The sequence below is a fragment of the Lemur catta genome, chromosome 24 (genome assembly GCF_020740605.2).
Source record: "Lemur catta isolate mLemCat1 chromosome 24, mLemCat1.pri, whole genome shotgun sequence".
NCBI classification, from domain to species: domain Eukaryota; kingdom Metazoa; phylum Chordata; class Mammalia; order Primates; family Lemuridae; genus Lemur; species Lemur catta.
In genome coordinates, this window is record NC_059151.1 from 7,104,341 (window position 1) to 7,129,562 (window position 25,222).

Here is a 25,222-nt window from a genome sequence, read left to right on the forward strand (position 1 = left end):
TTTCTCTTGCTTTAAAACAAAGTGTTGCAATCCTGTCATATTTTAGAAACTAAGAATGAGAGAATTATTCTTTTGATAAGAGAACACTGAATAGGCATCCAGAAACCGCAGCAACCATACTAACTGTAAGCCATCCCTGGCACTTAGACTTGATGCCCTACAGCTTTCTCAGTCTCAATTTTGTCCTTCTGTTTTTTACTAGGATTGTATTTTCCTCCAATGAGTAAAACCATGATCAGTAGCCATGGAAAGAAAAAAAACAATGCTGTGTTTAGAAACAGAGGTTAAGGTCAAGTTTCCACTTAACAAAGAGAAATAAAGAACGAAAGCTCAGGCCAAGATCTCAAGTTTCCCAACTGTTTAGAAGGAAAAATGTGACAAAAGTAAGTTAAACATTGAACGATAATCTGGTGCATGCAAGAAGAATAATGTGCCAACATTTAATTAAATAATGAATGAAATTTATTGACATAATTTATCCAGATTACATGGTACTCCGGATATTAAGGGTAACTTTCCCCTTTGCATTACTTTCATTCAGTAGACCTGGACAAATAATTCCTTTTATTTTGGGGGAAAAATTAAGTGGAGTCAAAAATTTATACTGCATTTATTTTACTAAATGTCTATTTTATTAAATGTCAATCTCTTGTATTTTTATCTATGCACATACTTTACCTTAGCTTTTTTTTTAAATTGTTGGCATTGATTTGAATACTTACAGTTGCAAGTAAGAGAGCACTAAATGGACATAAGCAAGAAGTATTATTTCCCAGCACAGTGTCAGGAGGTTAGCACTTCATCAAGAGCCCATGCTTCACCTTCCAGCTTTCTCTTCTGCCATCCTGAGCAAGTTGGCTTACATCTTGAGGTTTTCTCCCTTATCCCAAAGGATTGCTATTCAAGGCATCATAGATCACAAAATAATGTGAAAGACAATGGCTTTTTTCCTTTAGCATTTCTTTCAGTTGGGGAAGAACTTTTCAAACAACTCCCTACCCATATCTAATTGGCCGTTTCCATAGCAATTGTCAGCAAAACAAAACAAAACAAAACAAAACTGGGAATACCATTCATTGATGGCTTGGACCAATTTCGATTCTTTTCCTGGGCCTAGGGAGGAACTGAACTTCCCTGAAAGCAGTATCTTTGAATTCTTCAACAAAATTATGGATTCTTGGCAGGAAAGAAAAGGTAGTAGATGATGGGAAGGAACAGTAGGGTCTGTCCCATTCACACAACTCAAATCAAATGATATTTAAATAAATATCTCAATAAATTTTTCTTTTCATTTTTAAAATTTTAATTTAAATTGGAAAAATATTTTGCCATAGGATATGAAATTATGTCTTTTTCTTTTAAGCAAGGACAAATGTGCCTAGTAGGTAGAGAAACTGTATGGCACCTGCCGTCTGGCTCAGCTCTGTAGGATGGGAGGCCCCCTGGGGGCCCTGGGAGCCTGGTGTTCTGTCCGCAAGAAGCTCTCTGCTCACTGGCGGCAGCAATCTCTGGACTCGTTGTGGAGGAGGGACTCTCTAGCTGCCAAGGTGCATGCAGACAGCGGGCAACCTGACCTGGAGGGCAGGTTCAGGGCCTGGGAGGCAGGAGGCGGTTGGGTCTGGAGGGCAGGCTTGGGGTGAACAAGCTGCCATCTGCTTCTCAGGGACAAGGGTCCCACAGATACAAGTCGATGAATAGAGGACACAGCTCTCCCTGTCCCTCCCAGAGCCGGGCAGGCCACTCCAACCTGGAGGGTGGGGTCAGAGCCAGGCAGGCAGGAGGCAGCTGGGACACGGAGGATGGGCTCAAGGAAACATGTAGAGGAAGCAGCTGGCCAAGGCCTCTCAGGGCAGAGCCAGCCCTGCCCCAGCACAAAGTCCCCTAGCTGTGACTAGGGTGGATCCAGAAACTGAGCTTCCAATCAGAGGGCCCTGCCAATGGCAGCCGACTGGACGTGGAGAGCGAGGCCAGGGCCAGGCTGGCAGGAGGTGGCTGGGACCCAGATGGCAGGCTCAGGGCCAAGTAGGTGCAGGCTGCCTTCCCAGGCACAAGGGGGCTGTGCATGTCAAGTCAGACACTCAGAGGTCACAGCCCTCTACACCCCCCAGAACCCACGGAAGTGGTCACCCAGCACGTCTCTGGACAGGGTCTAGCACTCTCTGATCATTTCCTGTGCCCTGGTCCTGCTGAGCTCTAGGTGTAAAGTGCCTGGCTCCAAATTCCAGGGTACAACTCAGGGAAGCTGCAAATCTGTCCAGTCCCTCCCCAGCCTAGTGTAGTCCTTGCACAGTGCACCTGAGAGTTCAGGGTAGCCCCCGCGATTGCCTCCTCTCTACAGAGCCTGTTGTCTGGTGCAGTGGCTCCGCACCAACTCCAGGCATGTCCCTGTTTGAGTGGGTGTAGGTCTGTGGGGGTGGCGGGTGTCCTCCTGCAGGTCAGATCACACTGTGCCGGCAGGGCTAGCGCGGCCCTCTCATGCTCTGTTCTCTATTGTTCTCCTCGTGCTCTCCAGTCTTTCTATGTGTATCTCCCCATCACCTTTCTTCCTGCCCTGAGTGTCCCATGTTGCTTCTCTGCAAATTCACAACACTGCTTTTGGAGCAAGTGATCTGCATGTAGGCAGCTGTCTGCTCTCTTCACCTTCTTCATCTGGGAGCGGTGAGCTGGCAGGCCACTGCTTGTCTGCCATTTTTTTTTTCAATCGCCTAATGATATAGTTCTAAAGTAGATTCTTAAAGAAATCGTATGCATGCCGCATTCTTAAGAATCAGCAACTATGTGAAATGAATATTCAAAGAAGGTACAAATCTCTATACACTACTTCTGCAAGGCTAGTTGAGTGCCTTGTTAAAGTAGGCAGAGTTTTCAATAATAAAGTATAGATTCAAGCCATCTAAGAAATCTTATACAGATGAGGCCCACTCACTGCAGGGAAATCTAGGCAAAATGAGATTCAAGGCAGTAAAACATTAAAATAGTTACATTTCAACAGCATCTCTCTCATGACTGAGTGGTTCTTTTAAACTGAACTATTTCTAGACATTCTGAGTTACAGAAAAACATAGCTTAAGAAATTATCTATTTTTGATTCCATAATATATGTAATAAAGAAAAATATTAGGCAACAATGAAAGACTGGACTGAATCTAATAGATCTCATAAATCAGATATTGGAGCATGCTGTAATAAAATAGTACTTCAAGCCACACCACAACAATATATTTCCTTGCCAAGACTTTTTAAGAAAAAGGAAATGCTTGGAGAATTCAAAACTAAGACTTCTTGATGGAAATATGAAAGTTACTAAAAAAAGACCTTACATAATATAGTTAAATGAATAAAAGTATCTGACAATATATTTTCATAGATGGGTCTTTAACTACTTCTGCAAAATGAGCTGCCAAATCTATCTTGAATTTGCCAGAGCTATTTCTATATTTTAAAAGTTTTTTTTTTTTTCATTTTCACAGGTAGAATATCTACTAGTCTTATGATGGGGGATTGCCAGAAGAAATATTCAGCATGGGAATGAAGTGGTATATTTTCCTAAAGAGGTTTATTAAAATATTAAACAAAATATAGACATGGCCATAGGTCTACACTACCAAAGAAGGGAATATTTTTTTGTCATAAAATAACAATGTATGTCTTGCATAATAAGGTTTTATTTTCTGATTAGTGAATAGCACAGAATGCCTAAAGCATCAATTTGGAAGAGTTTTCTTTTGTATCTGCCAATTGTATGTATAGTTTTAGGAATATTATGACTTTCATCACCAGTTTTTTATTTGACTTTACAAAGCTAGAAAGCATTAAATGTTACTTTTAGAAGACCTGTGCCTTCAATCCTAATAAGCTGTGACAAGATGTATTCCTACCAAATACTATATAACATCACTTAAAAATCAACACTTGGCTGCTACCTCAGATTTCAATCTTTTCTATGTTTAAAAGAAAGGCATAACAAAAATTAATAATTAAATATTTTTTAAAAAATCTTTAAGGTTTCATACTAAATGTTTTGTTTGACTCCAGATTTCAAAGCATTATAATCCTCTTAAAAATTATTTTTCTGCAGTGGAACTTAAATTCTGAGTATTAAAATGCACATACATTAGAATGAAAGCTCCATGAGGTCAGGGATTTTTTATGGCTATATCCTCAATGTTACTGTGTGCACCTTGCTTGGCACATAGTAACATATATAGAATGAAAAAATTACTTACCACTTGGTGCTTTTTAAAAATGTTGGTTAAAAAAAAATGTTACCAGGATAATAGAATGATACTTCCAAGAAAAAAAAATGTAAAGAAAAATCCTGAACCAAAAAGGACATTTAAATTTCATCTGCCTGTCAAAGTTATTATTCACTTTCTGCAAAAATATCTCTGTAATCTAGTTTGCTTACACTTTTTTCCTTATCAAAGATTCCTTTTTGCTTTTACAATCCCAAAGCAGAAATATAATATCATATTGAATTCTGAATTTAGGTGAGCATAGTAAAACTGTCTTTAAGTTATGACTTGGAACTAGGTATTTTATAGGTAGCATATACTTTTCTTTTGTGGTGTACTTGGTCTCAGATCAGGAGAAATTAAGGTTTTATGTACCTTACAGACCAATTTTTTTTGTTTATGAATGGGAGCCATGATTTTATGTCTTTCTCTCAAAGTCAAAAATACTAAGTTTCATAGAACCATTCTACTAGCTTGTTTGGAACTATACCTCTATCTATAGATAGAGGTTATTAATCAGTATATTAATTTTCTAGTGGCTCATATTTTGAAAATTCGTGTAACAATTTTCCTTAAATCATTATCAAAGTTTAAATTTTACTATAGCATATTTTCATACCTATTATCCTCACAGAGGAAAAAGATTTTATTATTTCTGATCTCAATTTCTTCATTATGTGGTAAGCAAATTCATCCCATGACAGAAAAACAGAAAAAAGTTATATGACCACTTCAATAGGTGCAGTAATGCCTTTGATCACAGTTAACATCTATCGATGAAAAAAATCCTAGAAAACCAAGAATAGAGGGAATGTCAATCTGATAAAGAATATCTATACAATCCCCCCCATCCTTATGGTGAATTGGTAAATTATTGAAAAATTATATATGATACAAGTGTGCCTACAATTAGCATGTCTAATGAATATTAGTAGTCTTACACAGTGGAACAAGAATAAAAAAGAATTAAGCAAATTGTAGTTTGCTTATATAGTAGAATATTATTTAGCAATGAAAATGAATGAGCTAGTGATACATGCAACAACATAGATAAATCTTGAAAACAAAATGTAAGTCACATGGAGCCAGTCACAAAAGAAAATTATTTTCATTTATATAGAGTTCAAAAGCAGTTCATCAAGGTGACAGAATAGGAAGTCTAAGGCTCTATTTGCCCCCAAAGAAAGCTCAACTAGCAACTATCCTTAGAATAGAACATATTTTTTGAAAACCTCAATATTTGGAAACAAGCCTGAGATGCCCATGCAGTCTGTTGAACAGAATAAAATTTGAATTTGAAGGGTAAAAACAGGTTCACCTTGACCAGGCCACCCATCTCCCCCTCATTTCAGCACAATGTCACATAGAGAGGATTTCCCTGAGCTCACAGTTTCTACAGAAAGAGAAGAGAGCCAAAGACAGCCATTCAGGTTCCCTAGAGATGAAGAATACAATGACTAAACTGAAAAATGTAATAGAAAGCTTCAACAGAAAACTCAATCAAACAAAAGAAGAAACCATTAAACTGAAAGATAGAACATTTAAAATTATCCAGCCAGAGGAACAAAAAGACAAAAGAATGAGAAAGAATGAAGAAAGCATGTGGGAATTATGAAACAGCAACAAGAGACCAAACCTCTCTGCACAATAGGAGTTGTAGAAGGAGGAAAAGAGAAAAAGTGCCAGACAGCATAGATAACAAAATAATGGCTGTAAAATTCTCTAATCTGAGGATACATGCCAACCCCCAGGTACCCAAAGAGGAATACAACAAAACAAATAATTATCAAACTATTAAAAATCAAAGGCAAAGAAAAAAATTTAAGAGCAGCAACAGATAATAAACACATTAAGTATGAAGTAGTGTCAGTACAACTGTCAGCATATTTCTCAACAGAAACCCTACAGGCCAGAAGAGAATGGGATGATATAATCAAACTGCTAAAGGAAAAACAACTGTCAACCTGGAATACTTTTCCAGCAAAGCTGACCTTAAGAAGTGAGAAAAAATAAAAAATTTCCTACACAAACAAAATCTAAGGGTGTTCATCACCACTAGACTTGCCTTACAGGAATTGCTAAAGGGAATTTTTAAAATTGAAACAAACAAACAAACAAAAAAACCCCTACTAATCAATAACATGAAACACGAAAGCACAAAGCTCAGTGTTATAAATAAACAAAGTCATATTCATGATACTCTAAGACTGTAATGTGATATGTAAGGCAAATTTATTCCTAGTATGAGGGTTAAAAGACAAAACCATTAATAACAACTATAGCTCAAACAAATTGTCAAGGTAAATATATTACAAAATGATGTAAATTCTGACATCAAAAATATAAAATGAGGGTGGGGAGGGGTAAAAGTGTAAAGTTAGTTTATGCAATCAAAGCTAGGCTGTTATGAGCTTGATATAGGCTATTGTAAGATGTTCTATATAAGCCTCATAGTAAGTACAAAGCAAAAATCTTTAGCACAAGCACAAAAGAAAATAGAAATGATTCAAAACCTACCACTGCCGAAAACCATCAAACCACAAAAAGACACGAAGAGGAATAAAGAAACCAAGTATCTACAAAACAACCAGAAAATAACTACAAAATAGCAATAGTAAGTCCTTACCTATCAATAATTATCTTGAATATAAATGGACTAAATTATATTGAAAAAAGACATAGGGTGATTGAATGGATTAAAAACAAGACCTAAATATGTACTGCATACAAGAGACTCATCTTACTTTCAAGGACACACAAAGACTGAAAGTAAATGGATGAAAAAAATTCCATGCAAAAGAAAACAAAAGGAGAGTGGGTGATTCTATTTATATCAGACAAAATATGTTAAGTCAAACACTGTAAAAAAAAAAACAAACAACCAAACAAACAAAAAAGAAAATAATGAAGGACATTATATAATGATAAAGGGGTCAATTTATCAAGGAGATATAACAATAGTAAATATCTATGTACCCAACATCAAATAATTTTAATATATAAAACAAATATATTAAGGGAGAGATAAGCTGCAATACAATAATAGTAGGGGACTTCCATACCCCCCTTTCAATAATACACCATTCAGACAGAAAATTAATAAGGAAACGTTGATTTGACCAACACTTTAGATCTAAGAGACATATATAGAATATTCCATCCAACAGCAGAATATATATTCTTCTCAAGTGCATACAAAACATTCTCCAGAATAGATTATATGTTAAGGAAAAAAAAAAATCTCAGTCAATTTAAGAAAATGGAAATTATGTGATCTGTTGTGTTGGTCGGGTAAGGTGCTTTGGCTTTTGATTCTGCATGGGTGCAGTAATGACACCTTTGCATGATTTTCTTTGGCTATAAACAATGTCAGCAACATCACTGAAGGCCTCAGTGGCCTAGATTACAGGTTTTTGTAAAGGCGATGGCACTGCTTTGCTGGAGTCTGGCTTACTAGGAGCAGTGGGTACCCAGTGGGCTTGTCCTTGAGCCTCAAGAGGGATGTACACAGCTCTTGGTAACTCTGCCATTCAAGGTGACAAGGTACTGGCAGCTGACACCAGGTGGCTGTCTCTTAGGCCCTGTGGTACACATACTTCAACTCCTCCGATTTTGAGAGTAGCCCCCTGCACTGGACTGCCTGTTCCTTGGGACATGGGGCACTGCATGGGCTCAGGTGCCAGGGCCATGACTGTACCACTGTGTCTAGCAGGAGTTATGACATTGCAGTCCTTTGTGTGGGTGTGATGGAATGACAGAGTGACTCTGGGGATGTGGATATTCAAGGGGCTGTCAGGCCTCAAGGCAGTACGCAGTCTAGCAGTGGCTCCATTCTCAAAATGATGCCATTCTGCAATAGCGTATGTCCCAGGCAGTTGGGGAACCCACTGTGAGTTTTTCTGGAGCAATGCAATCACATGAACTCTGGACGGCTCCCTATACTGGGCTCATGGTTTAAGAGGAATGTGGGGCTCTCCTGTACTTAGGACTGCAGGCCACTGCAGTAATAATGGGGACTGCTGGGATCCCTTACCTTTTCCCCCAAATGGGGAGTCCCTCCTGGCTCTGGACAGATCCCATCTGGGTGCTTCACTTTCCTCTCTATGATGCCACCTCTAGTTTCGAGTTTCGGTGTCTCAGAGGAGCTTTGTTACTTTCTTTCTGAACTTCAGTGTTCACCCTTAGACACTCCACTCAAAGTGCAGTCATCTATTTCTTGTTTTGGTCCTTCTGTGTAGAGGAGAGGGGCATTGGGCCTCTCTAGTTGGCCAACTTGATGATGTCCATGTTTCTTAAAATTCTAACGACATCTTTGACTCTCAAATTTTCATGTGAGAAAAATGTTGTTAGTCTTTTTTTTTAAAAACAGAGCATGTGAATTCAAATCACTAGGATTATAAATAACCCATGTCATTCCAAAGCAGAACTAACTGAGCATTAGTAATGCCTTTAAAGGTAGCCATGAAAATATAGTATGCCTACATTGATTTTTGCACATGCTTTTACTCATAGCCTATTTTAAGCTCCAGTGACAGTATGGCTCCATTCACTGGATACCAGCTATAAAATAAAGAAATAAAGATTATTTAATCTTTGCTTATTTTTTGATCTCCTATTCCCATCACTTTGTCTTTCTTACTTTTATTTTAAATGTTAAAAACAAAGTAAAAAGTTCCAGTGTGATCTTGTTTTAAGTTACTATTTATTTTTGGCAAATTAATAGGGGTTAATTAAGGAAAACTTGAAAAAAAAATAGAAGCCCCAAAGACCAAAAAATCACCCTATATTCATATCAAACAGTGGCAATATTTTAAAATATTACTCATTGCTTTAATAGAAAATTTCAACAAATTTAGATGAATTTGTTGCCTTAAAATAATTTTTTTAGATTTGTAAACATACCACCATACCTAGATGTTAAAGATTTTTGATTTGCCCAGGTATGTAACAACATTTTTATTATTTGTGTTTAAATGTTTATCGTTATACTTCTTGATTTTTAGTAATCAGACTATAGTAAAAAATCAATTATTTATCTTATTTTTTAAGAGATGTGGTCTTGCTCTGTCACACAGGCTGGAGAGCAGTGTGATTCAAGTACATTATGATTATTGATGGGATGATTCAAGTACATTATGATTATTGTGTACTTTATTTCTATTATTATTGCATTCAATATATAATAAAATAATTAAACAACTCATCATAATGCAGAATCAGTGGGAGCCTGGAGCTTGTTTTCCTGCAACTAGATGGTCCCATCTTGGGGTGACGGAAGACAATGATTGACCTAACAGGAGGCTGAGCTCAGGCGGTGATACGAGTGACGCAGAGTGGCTGTAAATAAAGATGAAGCTTTGCTCTCTTGCCTGCCACTCACCTCCTGCTGTGTGACCTGGTTCCTAACAGGCCATGGATGGGCACCAGCCCATGGCCCAGGGGTTGGGGACCACAGATTTAGAAGATCATTTTATAATCTGAATTATGTTTGTTATTTTTTAAAACTATATTTAAAAATGCATTTAGTTTATTGTGTATAAATCAGTACAAGATTAAAATATATTATTATATAAGATTATAGGGACATTCCCCTGGGGGATTTAAAAATGTTAGTTTGGAAATTTAATTATTCCAACAGTGAAAAAGATTGCTCTTTACTATGGTAACTGCATAAACAATATCTTCCTTATTAAATTTATCTTTATAACCAGCACCAATCATTTATCATGTTCGTTGTTTCCTCCTTGTCATATCACCAGAATTAATGACTCTGTCTTAATTTATGATAGAAATATTGTACAATGAGGCAAATGTCAACTATAATGATGTTGTATGTCATGGTAAAAAGGTGGATCCAAATTCTGAGAAGAAGAAATTATGTTTAATGCCTTGAAATATGATATTTCAGAGAGGTTATAATATTTATATTTATTATTTATTTTGACGGTATGAGAATCTTTGAGTTGAAGCAGAAAAATATCTTAAGCCTGCTCAAATATGAGGAAATGAATACATACTGTTAACTGAAAAAATATATACATTGATAAAAAAAACATGTAATTAACCGTTTTCAAGCTGCCCTTTCAGAAATTCAGTGATTTCTGTTTTGTAATTGTGAGTAGGGTATAATGTACTATTTTAACCCATTGCATACCTCCACAGGCCTGAAATCCTTGGAAAAATTTGTTATTTCAAGATGTATATTGGAAATGGATGATTTGAACTGCAACAAATTTGGAAGATGGCCACAATTGACTTAATTTTCTGATGACACTTGTGACAAGTTAAATTAAAGTACGAAAAGAAATGTAAAGGATTTATTCATTGAGAATATATTAAAATATTCAGCAAAGTTGTGACAGTTTTTAAAATTATTTAAAGAATGAAGAGATTTATTGAGTCACTTTGTTAAGTGATACATTACTTTTGCTCTGATGGCTCTGTGTTGGGGAAAGTGGGGAGGACAGTGGTTATTTCTCGAAAATTTGTATGTCAATTGCTTCCGTAAAAGTGTCCTTTCCAGTAAATTAAAAATAGAAAATAAGATCAAATTAACTGTTGAAATATGGAAGCTGTATTAATCAAAATTAATAAAAGAAAAAATCAATCAAACTTACATTAGAAGCAATGTTTGTTGATCTAGTTACAATGTGCCAGTCGTTTGTTGCATTGACTTGCATTTTATCTAATCTCAAGGTTTTGGAATATTACATTGAAAAATGAGCCATGAATTTTCATGTGCTGTACTTCACTTTTAAAGTTAGGTTTCTTTATATATAATTTACACATAGAAAAACTCACTCTTTCTGTGTAGTTTGATGATTTTTTACAAATGTATACAATTCTATAACTACTCCATTAAGAAAGAACATTTCCATTACCTTCAAAAGATTTCTCCTCATACCGCTTTGTAGATAATCTCCTCCTATCACCATCAGTCTCTGGATACTACTAATCTCATTTCTGTTTCTATAGTTTTACCTTTTCATGAGCGTCAGCAGATCACACAGTATACATAGCACTCTGTATGTCTGGCTTCTCTCTGTGTGCATATGCTTTTTTTTTTTTTTTTTTTTTTATTTTTTTTATTTTTTATTTTTTTTTTTTTTTGAGACAGAGTCTCACTTTGTTACCCAGGCTAGAGTGAGTGCCGTGGCATCAGCCTAGCTCACAGCAACCTCAAACTCCTGGGCTTAAGCGATCCTACTGCCTCAGCCTCCCGAGTAGCTGGGACTACAGGCATGAGCCACCATGCCCGGCCAATTTTTTTTTGTATATATATTTTTAGTTGGCCAGATAATTTCTTTCTAATTTTAGTAGAGACGGGGTCTCACTCTTGCTCAGGCTGGTCTCGAACTCCTGACCTCGAGCGATCCACCCGCCTCGGCCTCCCAGAGCTAGGATTACAGGCGTGAGCCACCGCGCCCGGCCTGCATATGCTTTTGACATTCAGCTATATTGTTGCATGTATTGAGAGTTTGTTCCTCTTCATTACTGAGTAGCATTAACTTACATGAATGTACAATAATTTATCTCTTCATTGGTGTATGGATTTTAGGGTCATTTCCAATTTTGGGCAAGCATGGACAAAGTAACTGTAAATATTCATATACAAGTCTAATTTTGGACATGCACTTTTATTTCTCTTCTGTAACTATACGAGTAGGATTGCTATGTCTAATGATAACTGCATATTTAACTTCGTAAGAAATGGTTAAACTCCTTGCAAAGTGGTTGCACCACTTTGTCTTTCCACTAGGCAAAGTGTATGGTATTTCCACATGCTCCACATTCTTGCCAGCACTTTTTATGATCCTTTCTTTTTTAATTTAATTTGAGCCATTCTCATAGGTGTACAGAAATGCCTAATTGTTTTGATTTGCAATTCTTTCATGACTAAAAATGAACATATTTTCAGGTGCTTATTTGCCATTCATCTCTCTGGTAAAGTGTCTCTTTAAGTATTTTGCCCTTTTAAAAAATTAATAAATTTTATTTTTTAAGCAGTTTCAGGATCATATCAAAATTGAGCAAGAGGTACAGAGAGTTTCTATATATCCTCAATTCCACACATGCACAGCCTTCTCCACTATCAAAATCCCCCACTGCAGTGGTAAATTTGTTACAGTTGATGAACTCACAGTGACACATCATTATCGCCAAAGTCCATAGTTTATATCAGTATTCACTCTTTGTTTTGTACCTTGTATGGTTTTGGACAAATGTATAATGACATGTATCCACCACTGTAGTATCATACAGAGTACTTTCACTTCCCTAAAAGTCATCTGTGTTCTGCCTATTCATCCCTTCCTCCCTTCTAATTCCTGAAAATCACTGATCTTTTTACTGTCTCCATAGTTTTGTCTTTTCCAGCATGTTACACAGTTGGGTACAGTATATAGCCTTTTCAGCTTGGCTTCTTTCACTTAGTAATACGCATTTTGGTTCCTTTAAGTCATGTCATGTCTTGATGCCTCCTTTCTTTTTAGCACTAAATAATATTCCATTGTCCAGTTGTATCACAGTTATTTATCCATCTATCTACTGAAGGACATCTTAGTTGTTTCCCAGTTTTGTCAATTATAAATAAAACTATTATAAACTTCTCTGTGCAGATGTTTTTGTAAACTTAAGTTTTCAACTCATTTGTGTAGGTACCAAGGAGTGCGATTGCTGGATCATATGATAAAAGAATGATTTATTTTTTAAGAAACTATAAAGTTATCTTTTAAAGTGGCTATAGCATCTTAAATCCCTACCAGCATGAATGAGAGTTCCTGTTGTTTCACATCCTTGCCAGCATTTGGTGGTGTTAGTGTTTTGCATTTTTGCCATTCTAATAGGAATGCAGTGGTATCTCGTTGTTTTAATTTGCAAATGATGTTGAGCATCTTTTTATATGCTTCTTTGGAATTTCTATATCTTCTTTGGTGAAGTATCTGTTCAGATCTCTTGCCCATTTTTAAGCAGGATTCATTTTCTTATTGGTAAATTTAGGAGTCTCTGAATATTTTGGATAACATTGCTTTATTAGCTATTTCTTTTACAAGTATTTTCTCTCAATTTGTGGCTTGTTTTCTCATTTTATTGACAGTGTTTTTAATTTTATTCAAGTCTAGTTTATCAATTATTTCTTTCATGGATCTTGCATTTGGTATTGTACATAAAAAGTCATTGCCATGCCCAGGGTCATCTACATTTTCTCCTATGTTACTCTCTAGAAGTTTTATAGTTTTGAGTTTTATATTGAGGTTTATGATCTACTTTGAGTTCATGTAAAAGGTTCTTCTCACATGCACATGGAACATTCTCAAGGATAGATTACATGTTAGGTCATGAAACAAGTCTTACCAAATTTAAGATCAAAATCATACCAAATATCTTTTCTGACCAAAATAGAATAAAACTAGAAATCAATAAAAGTAAGACACTGGAAAATTCACAAATACATGTGAAGTAACCAAAAACATTTGTATCATTTAATACTTGGAAATTTAAATACAATTTTGTACACTCACTATGCCAAACATGAAATCAAAAGGGAATTTTCCCAAAATCTCACAATGAATGAAAACAAAAAGACAACATACCAAAACTTTTGAGATGTAGCAAAATCAGTAATGAGAGAGACATTTATGGTGATTGGTTTTTGTTGTATGTATTTTGAAGTCCTGTTGTCTGATTTATACAAATTTAGATTTGTTATGTATTCTTAAAAAATCAATCGTTTATCATCATGTAATGTTATTTATCACTGGTAAACATCCTTGCTCTAAAGTTTACTGTTTCTGGAATTCATATAACCTTACTTCAGCTTTCTTTTGATTAATGTTTGTATGACATATCTGTTTTCATCCTTTTATTTTAACCTATCGATGTTTACATATTTAAAGTGGGTCTCTTGAGGATAGTATTTAGTTGAGTCTTGCCTTTTTATTCAATCTGACAATTTCTACCTTTTAACTGAAATGTTGATATCATTTATGTTTAATATAATTATTGAAGTGGCTTGATTTAAGTGTTATTTTTCCCTGTTTCCCACAGTACTTCATTGGCCATCTTTTCCTGGATTTTTTGGTTTAAATAAGTATTTTTATTATTGGAGTTTTTCTCCATTTTTGAATTATTAGTTGTATAAATTTTAAAATTGTTTTATTGGTTCTTTGGTTTACAATATGCATATTTAACTTATCACAATGTACTTTGAAATAATATTATACCACATAATTTATAATGTAATTACTTTATACCCTATGCTTTCATTTCTTTTCTGTATTGTGCTATTTTTCTCACACATTTTACTTCTGGAGTGGTTATCAATCTCCAACGCCTTGCAACTTTTTTTTTTTTTTTTTTTTTTTACTTTAAACAACCACCTTTCCCACTACTGGATATTTATGCAAAGGAAAATAAGTCATTTTATCAAAAAGACACCTGCACTAGAATGTTTATTGCAACACAATTCACAATTGCAAAAATATGAATCAACCCAAATGCCCATCAATTCATGAGTGGATTAACAAAGGTGGTATATGTATACCATGGAATACTACTCAGTCACGAAAAAGGATGACTTCATGCCTTTTCCAACAATATCGATGGTACTGGAGACCATTATCCCAAGGGAAGTATCTAAAGAATGGAAACAGAAACACCACATGTACTCAGTATTAAATTGGAACTAACCAATGAGCACACATGTGCATAGAGACAAGTATAACTCAATGGAAATCAAGCAGGGGGGAAGGGGGAGGAGAAGACGGGTGAAAACCTACCCAACGGGTAGAATGAACACTATCTGGGTGACAGGCACACATATATCCCTGAATCAAGTATTACAAAAGTGATCCATGTAACCAAAAACATTTGTACCATTTAATACTTGGAAATTTAAAAGAATGAAAAAAATTACAAAAGAGAAAAAAAGTGTTATTTATATTTGCTTTATATTTTACTATTTCTGCTGCTTTTCATTGCTTTCTGTAAATCCAAATTTTCAACTAGTATTATATACCTTCATCCTAAAGGTCTTATGGTATAAATCCTCTGGAAATAAATTCTATTAGCTTCTGAATTTTTGAAAAGTCTTCGTTTCATTTTTTGAAAGACATTTTACTGGTTTACTGTCCTAATTGATGGATTTATTTATCCTTTTATCACTTTACAGGTGTCATTTCATTGTCTTCTGGCTTGCATAGTTTTTGGTGGAAAACAGTTGAGTCTGAGGTGAAGAGCATTTATAGCTAGAAATGAGTACTAATCTTCTCTTAGGAGGATAGTGAATAATTGAGTTGTGTTTGAGTTTTTCTTTTGATATCATTACCCATATTGCAACCCAGTCTTCTAATTCCTTCATGGTAGGCTGCCTGAACCATGTGATAAGAGGGAGGCCTGGCATATCAGATCATTTTCTCATTTTTTTCTGCTCCATCTCACTTTCCAGAATCTACCTCATGACTATACCAAATAGAGGGAGGGTCTCTCTCTTTCTCCACACTCTTTCCTCTCTAACAGTGGTAGACTGGTATTGTTTTTTACTCAATGCTAGCTTACGGTGGAGGCAGGGTATGGATTTTTGGTTCTTCTGGTATGGACTCAGTCTTAGACAACACCTGCATGCCTGAGTGTCAGGAATGTGGCTTTGCTGTTATTCTCTCTCCTCCCCAAGACAGCTATATTCAAACTTGTATCTCAGAGGACCTTAAACAGGAGAGATACTTTTTGTCCTTCCCTGTCGGCAGCAGTAACATACCTCTGCTTTATGTTGGCACAGTACCCTCACCCATAAAGGTTTACATGTCCCTCCCTCTAGGGAAAGACAACTTTGGTTCTTTCACTCTCCTCAAAACAGTGATCTTTGCTTGGTTCTTGGTGTTAGGACAGAGGGTATACTAACACATTTCCAGAGGCTGACAAGTTGGGGTTTTTCTTTTACGTAAAGTATTGGATTTTTGCCTGGGCCCCAGGGACAAGCCAGTTTGCTGTTCCTCCCTCTAGAGGTTAAAGCTTCTTTTTCCTTCTTCTTAGGGAGAAGGGTCTAGGGAAGTGGACTATATTTTGCATCTGTTCCACCTCCATCATGCCTTTAGCACTTAGAAAATGGATTGCAACAATATAACAAAGGATGTTCATTGTGCTATAAAAAGGAAAACTGATGATTAAAAAATTTGGGATACACTGGGTTAAATACAAGTTAATGACTTGTTTCCTAGAAGACTTCTCTTGACTTCTAATATATTAATGTGCACTGTGGATTTGTAAGAGAAGAAAACTCTAACATTTTGCCATTGTATATGGCCACCAAACTTCTTTCTTTCTGTCTTTCTTTCTTTTTTCCACAACAAAGTGTTCTATAGAACCCAATGTGGGAAATGCTGGTTCAGATATTTCTAACAAGACTGGCATTTAAAAATTGTTAAACATTATCTCATTTTCACAACTTTGATGTTGTTCTGTCTAATTCTTTATGGTTTAACTCTCCCTTAAGGACATAAAAAAAATGTGTTAAGGTGGAAAGTTTTAAAAAAGGATAGGAAACAAAATGTTGACACTATAACTGATTTTACATTAACAAACTTTAGATGAAGTCTCTGAGATCTAACCTAAAATTTTGAGTCCTTCCTTGCTCCCCCACCCCACTGCATTATATTTATTTAGTAAGACAAACCAAACTGCAAATAGGTCAAGTTAAATTTGGGCAGACATTCATATTTTGGCTTCTGTTGCTAAGATAATTTTTATTGATATCTTCCAAAGAACCCTTTGAAACCATCATCCATGTGTTCTAGACCAAACAGATAACCTCTATCTGTGTTGCAAACTATGTGACTGATAAAAAGGCAAAATAATCTTGTGAAAAGATCACTTTGATATCTCAGTAATCTGTTTATTTTAGAGTGAGTTAAGATGATCTTGTTTTATACTGCATAAGTAATATTCCACAATATTTTAAAATTTTTATTTTATCCTTTCATTCACTCATTAGTTCATTCGCTTATTTGTAATCAGTTAAACACTTAAATTCACCACCAATTTGCAGAACTGATGAAATAAGGAAATTATTTAAGTCTGTGCTAATTATGTCCTTACCCACTAAAAAGTGAAATATTTATAAAGTTATATGATTCCTTTGAAATCTCCAAGGCCAATATATAGATATATTGTAAATGAATATTGATCAAGCTTTTGTTTCTTTATTTACATTTTCCTCATGGTATGTGCTACTACAAAATACATTTTAAATAAATGTATGGTTGATTACCTGTAGCATATTCCACAAGTATACTTTGTATCTTAGTCACTTATGTGTTTAGAAAAGTGTTTCAAAGAATAATTAATTTCATAATTAAAATAGTTAATCATGGGAAGACAATAAATTTGATTTTTAAAGAATTTAAAATGATAATTGATATTCACTATACTTGGCTTAATGCATTTTTCTTTTTTCTTTTGACCTACTCAGGCATTTGCCTCAAATTGATATGCCACACCAGAAGGATCAATCATATAATTGATAGAAAATTTATTTTCCATGGCAAAGTGTAATTGCATACCTCAAGATATATAAAATATTTTTTCTTTAGAAAAAGCAAATAGTTAAACTCATTTTTGAAATTTTAATATTTACACCAAAAATTTGAATCACAAAATATTGTGCCAGTGTTCTAATTATCTCTCAATACAAGACTTAGTAGCATATTATTAAAGATTTCTCCATTGATATTTAATTCCTAAGTAACTGACCAAACCAGACAAGATGTCAATAAGGCATATTCTAAGGGCCTCCTAATTGAAACCTATTACTTCTATGTGAAAGTTTTAGAAGCAATAAAACCTCAGAAAATCAAGTTATCTAAAAAATACCACTTAAATATTGAGAAGTTTCCATCATTGTAACTATTTGATTATTATGAGTTAATAATACTCTGATAAACTGTTAGTATTGACACATTCAAAAAGTAAGCTGATTAAATCTACATCAAGCATGGCTGCCATCTTGTGGGGACAGGATATAATGTACTGAGGGGCCAATCTCAATAAAGTGCCCCTTTTGGGTTACAAGTCACCATTTGACCTATATCAACTAGTTGCTTGATGTTTATTAATATTCATCTTCAAATGCCACATCAACATTCAGACAGCAGGGGTAGGCAACTAAAAGATCTATCAGTATATATGAGTCCCTGTTCCTCAAAGTTCAATATATTGGCTGATACATGGACAGTGAAAAAGCTTTGAAATTCTAAGTTTTTCACTTGAATTAACTTTAATAATAGATGAGTTTGATACAGCACTTATATTTATCAAACATTCAAGTTGCAAATTAGGCTAGAATTTACATCTCATTGAGATAGAAGAGAAAATGACATTGCCCTTGACTGGGCAACCTCACAGATTAAGGAACAATTTTAAAAATAAGGAAGAGATTATGAGCTTATTTTAGATGGAAAAAAGGAAGGAAGAGAGGAAGGAAAGAAGGAAGGAGGAAAAGAAGGAAGGGGGAAAGGAAAGGAAGAATGGAAGGGGGGAAGGAGAGCGGGAAAGAGGGGAGGAGTTATCACTTATCACTGAGGATAAGATTTGTACTAATGTCATAGACAAAATACTTTGATAAAGTAGTAAGTCAGTGAGAAGTTGACCTGAAAAAAATAAGAACAAAGTATACCCAACATAAATTATGTTATACAGTGTATTATATGGGAATGTGGGATTTAATAATTTTTCAAAGCTTATTTAAAAACAAAAAAATGTGTTTTCTAAGTTCAACTCTTCCAACAAATATCAGTACAACTTCTGGGACTCAATTTCCCTACCCTCTTCTAGAAAAGTAAAACATTGAATAACAGAGCCCCTGAAGTCTCATTGAGCTTTGAACTTCAATTTGCTAAGTGCAAAAGTTGACCTTTCAGTATCTCTACCAAATAACATTTATATTTTTCCCTCTGTAAATAAATGTCTCCATTATAATTTTGCAGTCATTCACCACAACTACCTACATCTATTGATAATCAGTCATTGTACTTTTATAGCTTTTCCTTCATGCTCAGGTTAAGGTTGTACTGTACTTAGAATCTTTTGTGTGGCTAGCCATATCTATAATATTAATGATATAATTATAGAGAATTAGAAATAATTACCAAAGTTTGTTATATCCCATCTTTTGATGATATTCTTTTAAAAACTAACTCTTTTAAGGTAGGTCAACTTATAAATTTTTAGATTTTTTATACTAAAACAAAATAAAACTCATGAGTTGTTGAAATATTATTGAAGATTTCTTTAAAATTGACTAATGTAAGTTGACTTACTGCCATTATAAAAGTGAGGAGCTGAATTTTAAAATTTAGGCATTGGTTTTGTTAGCATTTTTAACATGAAAATAAAAGAATTGTATGATCCAAGGATTTTTATTACTTTGCTTTCTTTCCACAATTGTATATGATTGAAGGAGTCTGCACTTGCTCTTTCCCCATCAATGCAAATTAATATTTCTCTCAAATTCTGTTTTTCTGTGAAAAAAAATATGTGTTATAGTTTACATCTTAAAGCTGTTCAGATTATCTAGCATTTCTTCAGATTATTGAAAAATTCAATTCAATGCCTGAATGAAGTGACAGTCTCCATGTTGAAAGAATAAATTCACAAATCATGATTCACTTACATATTTATTATAAAAAGTCAATCATTTGTTATAAAACTTCAGTGAATGAAGGCTGTATTCTTCCCAAACTATGCCAGAATTACACAAGGTTTGAATTGCACCACAGGGGGCCAAATGCATCAAACATTTCCATATGATAATGCTTGAATTAAAGCTAAGCTACCTTAATGAGACCAACAGCCTTTATTAAAAGCCTATTTAAAAAGCACAACTGGGTCAAGCATGGTGGCCTGTAATCCTAGCACTTTGGGAGCCCAAGGTGAGAGGATTGCTTGAGCCCAGGAGTTCCAGACTAGCCTGGACAACATAGGGAGACCTCCACCTCTATAATTAAAAAAAAAAAAAAAAAAAAAGGTGGGCATGGTGGCAGGAGCCTGTAGTCCCAGCTACTCTGGAGGCTGAGGTAGAAGGATGGCTTGAGCCCAGGAGTTCAGGGTTACAGTGAGCTATGATTGTGCCACTGCAACCAGCCTGGGTGACTGAGGGAAGGCCTTTTCTAAAAAAAGAAAAAAAGAAAAAAAAGAGAAAAAGAAAAAAACACAACCAATGAATTTATTTATTTTCTTCTGGAACTTAAAATCTCTCTTAAAAATTACAAATATTTGTACACAGCTAACTAAATATTATAATATGTGATTTTCTAAAGTAGCAGAATTAATTATATATATAATTAATATATTATTAAAAATGTGTTCAAACTTGTATTCCATGTAAACACCATTAATTGGGACTCATTGGATATAGAAATTATTTGGACAGTGAAAAGATTGTTATTCTTAAATGGAAAAGTCAATAAGCCAAAGTTATACTTTAATTTTGCATTAACTTTCTTGGGTTACTTTTGGAAAACTACAACTCAGGGTTCTATTATCTTTTCTGATTGGCAGGAGAGGTCCTTATTATACCTTTATGACTTTCTGTGATGTGCCAACTAGACTAATTTAAATGTCTGATTATTAGAACAGTGGTTCTGAGCTATGCCTGCTCATTAGAGTTACCTATGAAAGTTTTAGAACATATTATGTAATAGAACAGGTCCCAAACCCCAGAGATTCTTATTAAATTAGCCGTAAGTGATCCTTTTGAAAAGCTTTCCAGATTATTTTAAAATAAAGCTACACTTGAAAACCACTAACTTGGAGGATTTTGGAATAATGAAAATGTCTTGCTCATAGTACACTAAAATAGATTTCCAAGAGAGGGAAGAGTAGGAATAAGACTATAAAATACTTAGCCATCCTCCGGAAGGATATTTATTAGGCCAGGATTGGATCAGTTAATGTTTTGAAGTTCCTCCCAGTTCTCTGATTCTAAGACATTATAGTGTTCTTTCCATGTTAAATGGTTATTTCTCAATTTTTTTCTTGATGGACTATATACTGACTCATCAATTTTTAAAATGTCCCTGTAAATAATATAATAGAAGCAAACTATAGGGAGATACATCCCTTCTTTAAATTCACTATCTGTTGATACAGATAATATATCTGTATCAACAAAGAATAAATCTATTAAATTGCATCAGAACTCTTCAAAAAGTAAAATGATATTAATGCAACATTAATGTAATCAATGTCATTAGTCTGTATGTACTAATGGAAAAAAAAGATAAAGGAATGATCAAAATTTAGAGGAATTAATCAGTGATAGCTTCTCGGAAGTACTGGTTTGTTCCAGAGTCAAAACAAAGTGATGAAATTCAAGTCAACAAAGGGGTTCTTTGTAAAATCCTGTATTGAATAAAATGTGAATAAGCTATAGCGTTCACTCACAAGGCATTGATGATCTAATTCAGTAGTCCTGCCTAATGGCAATACAAAGGTAGAGTGTGCTATGCTAGGAGAGCATAGAAGATGGATGGATTTATTCCATATTAAAGGACTGGACATCACTTCATGGGCAAAAAGAATTTGAACTAGCCCTTGAGGTGGTGAAGGAGAGTGGTTGGGAGCATGAGTATACACTTTCCAAATAGAAATATTAACATAAGGAATAATATGGCAACACACCATTTTTTGGAATGTTCAAGAAAAAATGTACTATATGAATGAAAAAGAGCATTTTGGAGAGGTGAGAATGTACAGTTTTATTTGTAGAAATAATAACCCACTTTACCAGGCTAGAGAGAAGGGCTCAAGTGAGAGAATACACAGAAAAAGGGTTTGCCAAACTTGGAGTAAAGGCTCTCAAAGGTTGTTTTATAAGTTTGGCATCTATACATCTAACATTCCCAAAGGATTCCAATTATAATTGAAACAGTATTAGGCCATTTATATCTCACCTCAACTAGGCTGATTGTGTTAACAAATCTTCAGTCTGCAATGAGGCCAGATTGATATAAAATTAATCTGTGGAAGAAAGGAAGTCACAAGGATCAGGACTGTATATCAAGGAAAAAGCTTGTAGAAAATCCTTTCACTGGAGACAAGGAGGCTGTCATTCAGTACTTCCTCAGCTCTTTCCATGGAAGAGCAACCAACTTCCTCATTCTGCATGTATCTGCATAGGTTATTAAGTTAGTCAATGAAATAGTTTGACCAAATGTTTCAAAGGACCATTTTTTATTTCTGTTTTATTTAATTATTCTATTTTTTTTTTTTAAATTTCAAGACCTCTATACTGGTAAAGAAGGATTTCTATCTATAGAAAGGATTTCAAGATCCTTTCTCTATCCTGATTGCCTAAAAGATACACTGGAGACGGGGGAAAAAAAATCACTGTATAAAAGGTAATTAGCACGTTCTCTCCTTTTTATAACTTTATAATTGAAATCTCATTAAAAGCTTTCTAGGTCTCCTTTTCCCTAAGTGACCTGGTGTCCCTAATTTGTGTTAACCAATGTGACTAATTCCAGGCAAAGACTAGAAAAAGTCTGATACCTGTTGGAGAATAGCAAGGTTAAGTAAGTGGGGTGGCTTTTTTAGGTTGCTTTTAACCTCGTCAAAGGAAAAAAAAAAAAGGGAAGGGGGGGGGCTTCGATGTCTTTTTTTTTTTTTCTTACAGCCTGCCTTTTTCTCTCTCAGTCCGGGTTGAAGATTCCAAGGGAAGTGAGAGCACTGTTTGGTTTCTCCCTCGTATTGCAGATAGGGGGAGGAGGCGGTTATTAGGAGCTCTTGCTCTCTCGGTTCCCCCCCTCTCTCCGCCTGACGGCACCGCTCTCGCACGGGCTCGCCCCTTCTCCTAGGCGATCCATTTCTAGGCAACGTGGGGCCGCCGGAGCTGCCAGGCTCGCTCCTCGCTTCCTGCAGCGCGGCGGGCGAACGGCTTCCAAAGCATCCTGCAGCCCGCCCGGCCCCGCCGCGACTCCCCGGCCACCGCGCCCGCCCGAGCAGACCGCCTCCCCGGGCCCGCCTCGCCGAGCCCCGCTCCCCGCCTCGCGCAGAAACGGGATCTTCTCCGCATTCCTATCCGCATTACCTTCAAGTTCACTTTTTCTACCCCTCTTGAGGCGGGCTTTCGCCCCCTCCCTGCTGGCATCTGGCTGCTCCGCTCGGAATCTCCCAACCTCTCCCTTCCACTTAGATTTTGGCAGCGGAGACGAGCGATTCTCCGCGGGGCCGCGGGGGCGGGGGCGGGGGGTCCTGGGGGGCGGGGAGGGGAGGGCGCGGGGAGGGGGCACATCCGGCGTGAGCGGGGACTTGGAAGTTGCGGCGGCGGCGGCGCCGGGACCGGAGACCCGCGGCCCCCGCGTAGCAATGGAGACCGTCTGAGCTCCAGCCTCTGCCCCTGCCCGAGAGCAGCCGAGGCTGGATACGTTTTGCAAAAGCCAAACTGCAAACAACTCTGGCGATGCCAAAATTCCCCTCCAAGTGACACGGCTCTGCGAAGGAGGCTCCCTCGGGCTGGGCTCGCTCCGTCCTTCCCTCTGCCTCCCTCAGCGACGATCAAAGGCTTTGCTGTGGTAACAGGGATTTAGGGGGAAAAAAAAAAAAGAAAAGAAAAGAAAAAAGAAAAAAACCTGCGCTAAACTCTACCGTGACCTTAAACTCTCTGGACTGGTTTTTGAAATAAATATTGCAAGAAAATCCATCCTCAGAGAGAACCGGCGGAGGAGGAGATGGAAGTTTTCCCCTTGCTCTTGGTTCTGTCCGTCTGCTGGTCTCGAACCTGGAACCCGGCGGAGGCGGATTCGATCATTCACATCGGTAAGGAGGGGTTTGGATACTTTTACCGTGTCCCTGAGCCAATGTTGCCCCTTCGCTCTCCCCTCTCTGTGTGGCTCGTCGGCGGTGGCTCCGGCGCGCTGCCGCCGCCTCTCCCCTGCCCTCACACTTGGCGGCTTCCCGGAAGGCCGCGCGTCCTCGAACCCGGACTCGGGCTGCGGGTTCGCGGTGACTCCTGGAACGAGGCCCGGCGGCGCGGGGGTCTCGAGTTTACCTCAGGGTGCGTGTGCGCTGTGGAGTGCGGGGGGACGCTAAGTGTGTGTGGGGAGGAGAGGAAGTTTAATCGACTCTACCTTCCATCTTTTTCCCCGGATGTACATTTTACTCCATTAAAAAAAAAAATCTTGGAGGGGACGGCCGCGGTGTCGCCGGGGAGGCGCGGAGGACCGGGGTGCGGGTGGGGGATGGGCAGCTCCCTCCGGATCGAACAGGTGGTTTTGCAACGTGAGCCCGCGGAGTTCGCCGCGGCGTAGCGCGACGGCGACGGGGCTGCCGGGCGCGCCCCCCAGCCTCCGTCTCCCTCCACGTCCTCTTGGCTCTCTGGTCCTCGCGCGGGATCGCCGAGCCGGGGGCGGGAGGGGCTGGCGGGGTGACCGGGCGCTCGGAGCCGCGCGCCAAGTCGCCTCACGGTCGCCCGCGCGGCGGCGGCGGCGAAACTGGCCCCGGGGGCGCCCGGGAAGCGCGGGCCGCCCTCAGGGCTGCCTCGCCGGCAACCCGCCTCTCGTCGCCGTCAGGTCCGAGTCGCCGCGGAGGGCAGAGCGCCGGGCTTCAGGGGACGAGCGCCGGGGTGCTCGCGGCCCCACCTATCGGCGACCGGACGGGCCGAGAGCGGCGGGCGGGGTGGCCGGGGCCGCGCGTCATTGTCACGCACGGCGCCCGCGGCTCCCGGCTCCGACTATTCCCACTCGCTCATCTGTGAGAGCCGCGAGGGGACCGGCTCTTGCAGCCTCGTCTGCGTTAATGCGACCATTTGCTTTTCGAAACTTCGCGTCCCCGGGCCGGCAAGGTTCGTTTGCTGGGCTGCAGAGAGGCCCCCTTTTGGGGAATGTTTCTGGGCACAGGACTTGGATCTGGCCGCAGGGCATGGTGTTCTGCAAATCGAGGCGACAGATGGGTCGCAGCTTCTCCCCCCTCTCCGTCCCCCTGCCATTCCACCGCGC

At 37.6% G+C, this 25,222-nt stretch overlaps 1 protein-coding gene across 2 annotated transcripts in view; it reads left to right on the forward strand.

Annotated features, from left to right (window-relative positions):
* Positions 1 to 23,231: 23,231 nt before the first annotated feature.
* GRID2 (glutamate ionotropic receptor delta type subunit 2) overlaps positions 23,232 to 25,222 on the forward strand; it is a 1,057,247-nt gene continuing 1,055,256 nt past the window's right edge. Inside the window, exon 1 of one of the 2 annotated variants that reach the window (XM_045536712.1) lies at positions 23,232 to 24,044. In XM_045536712.1, coding sequence (XP_045392668.1) covers positions 23,957 to 24,044 — 88 coding nt within the window. In that variant the 5' untranslated portion in view covers positions 23,232 to 23,956. The remainder of the gene's footprint in view (positions 24,045 to 25,222) is intronic. The other variant, XM_045536713.1, reaches the window with a different exon arrangement.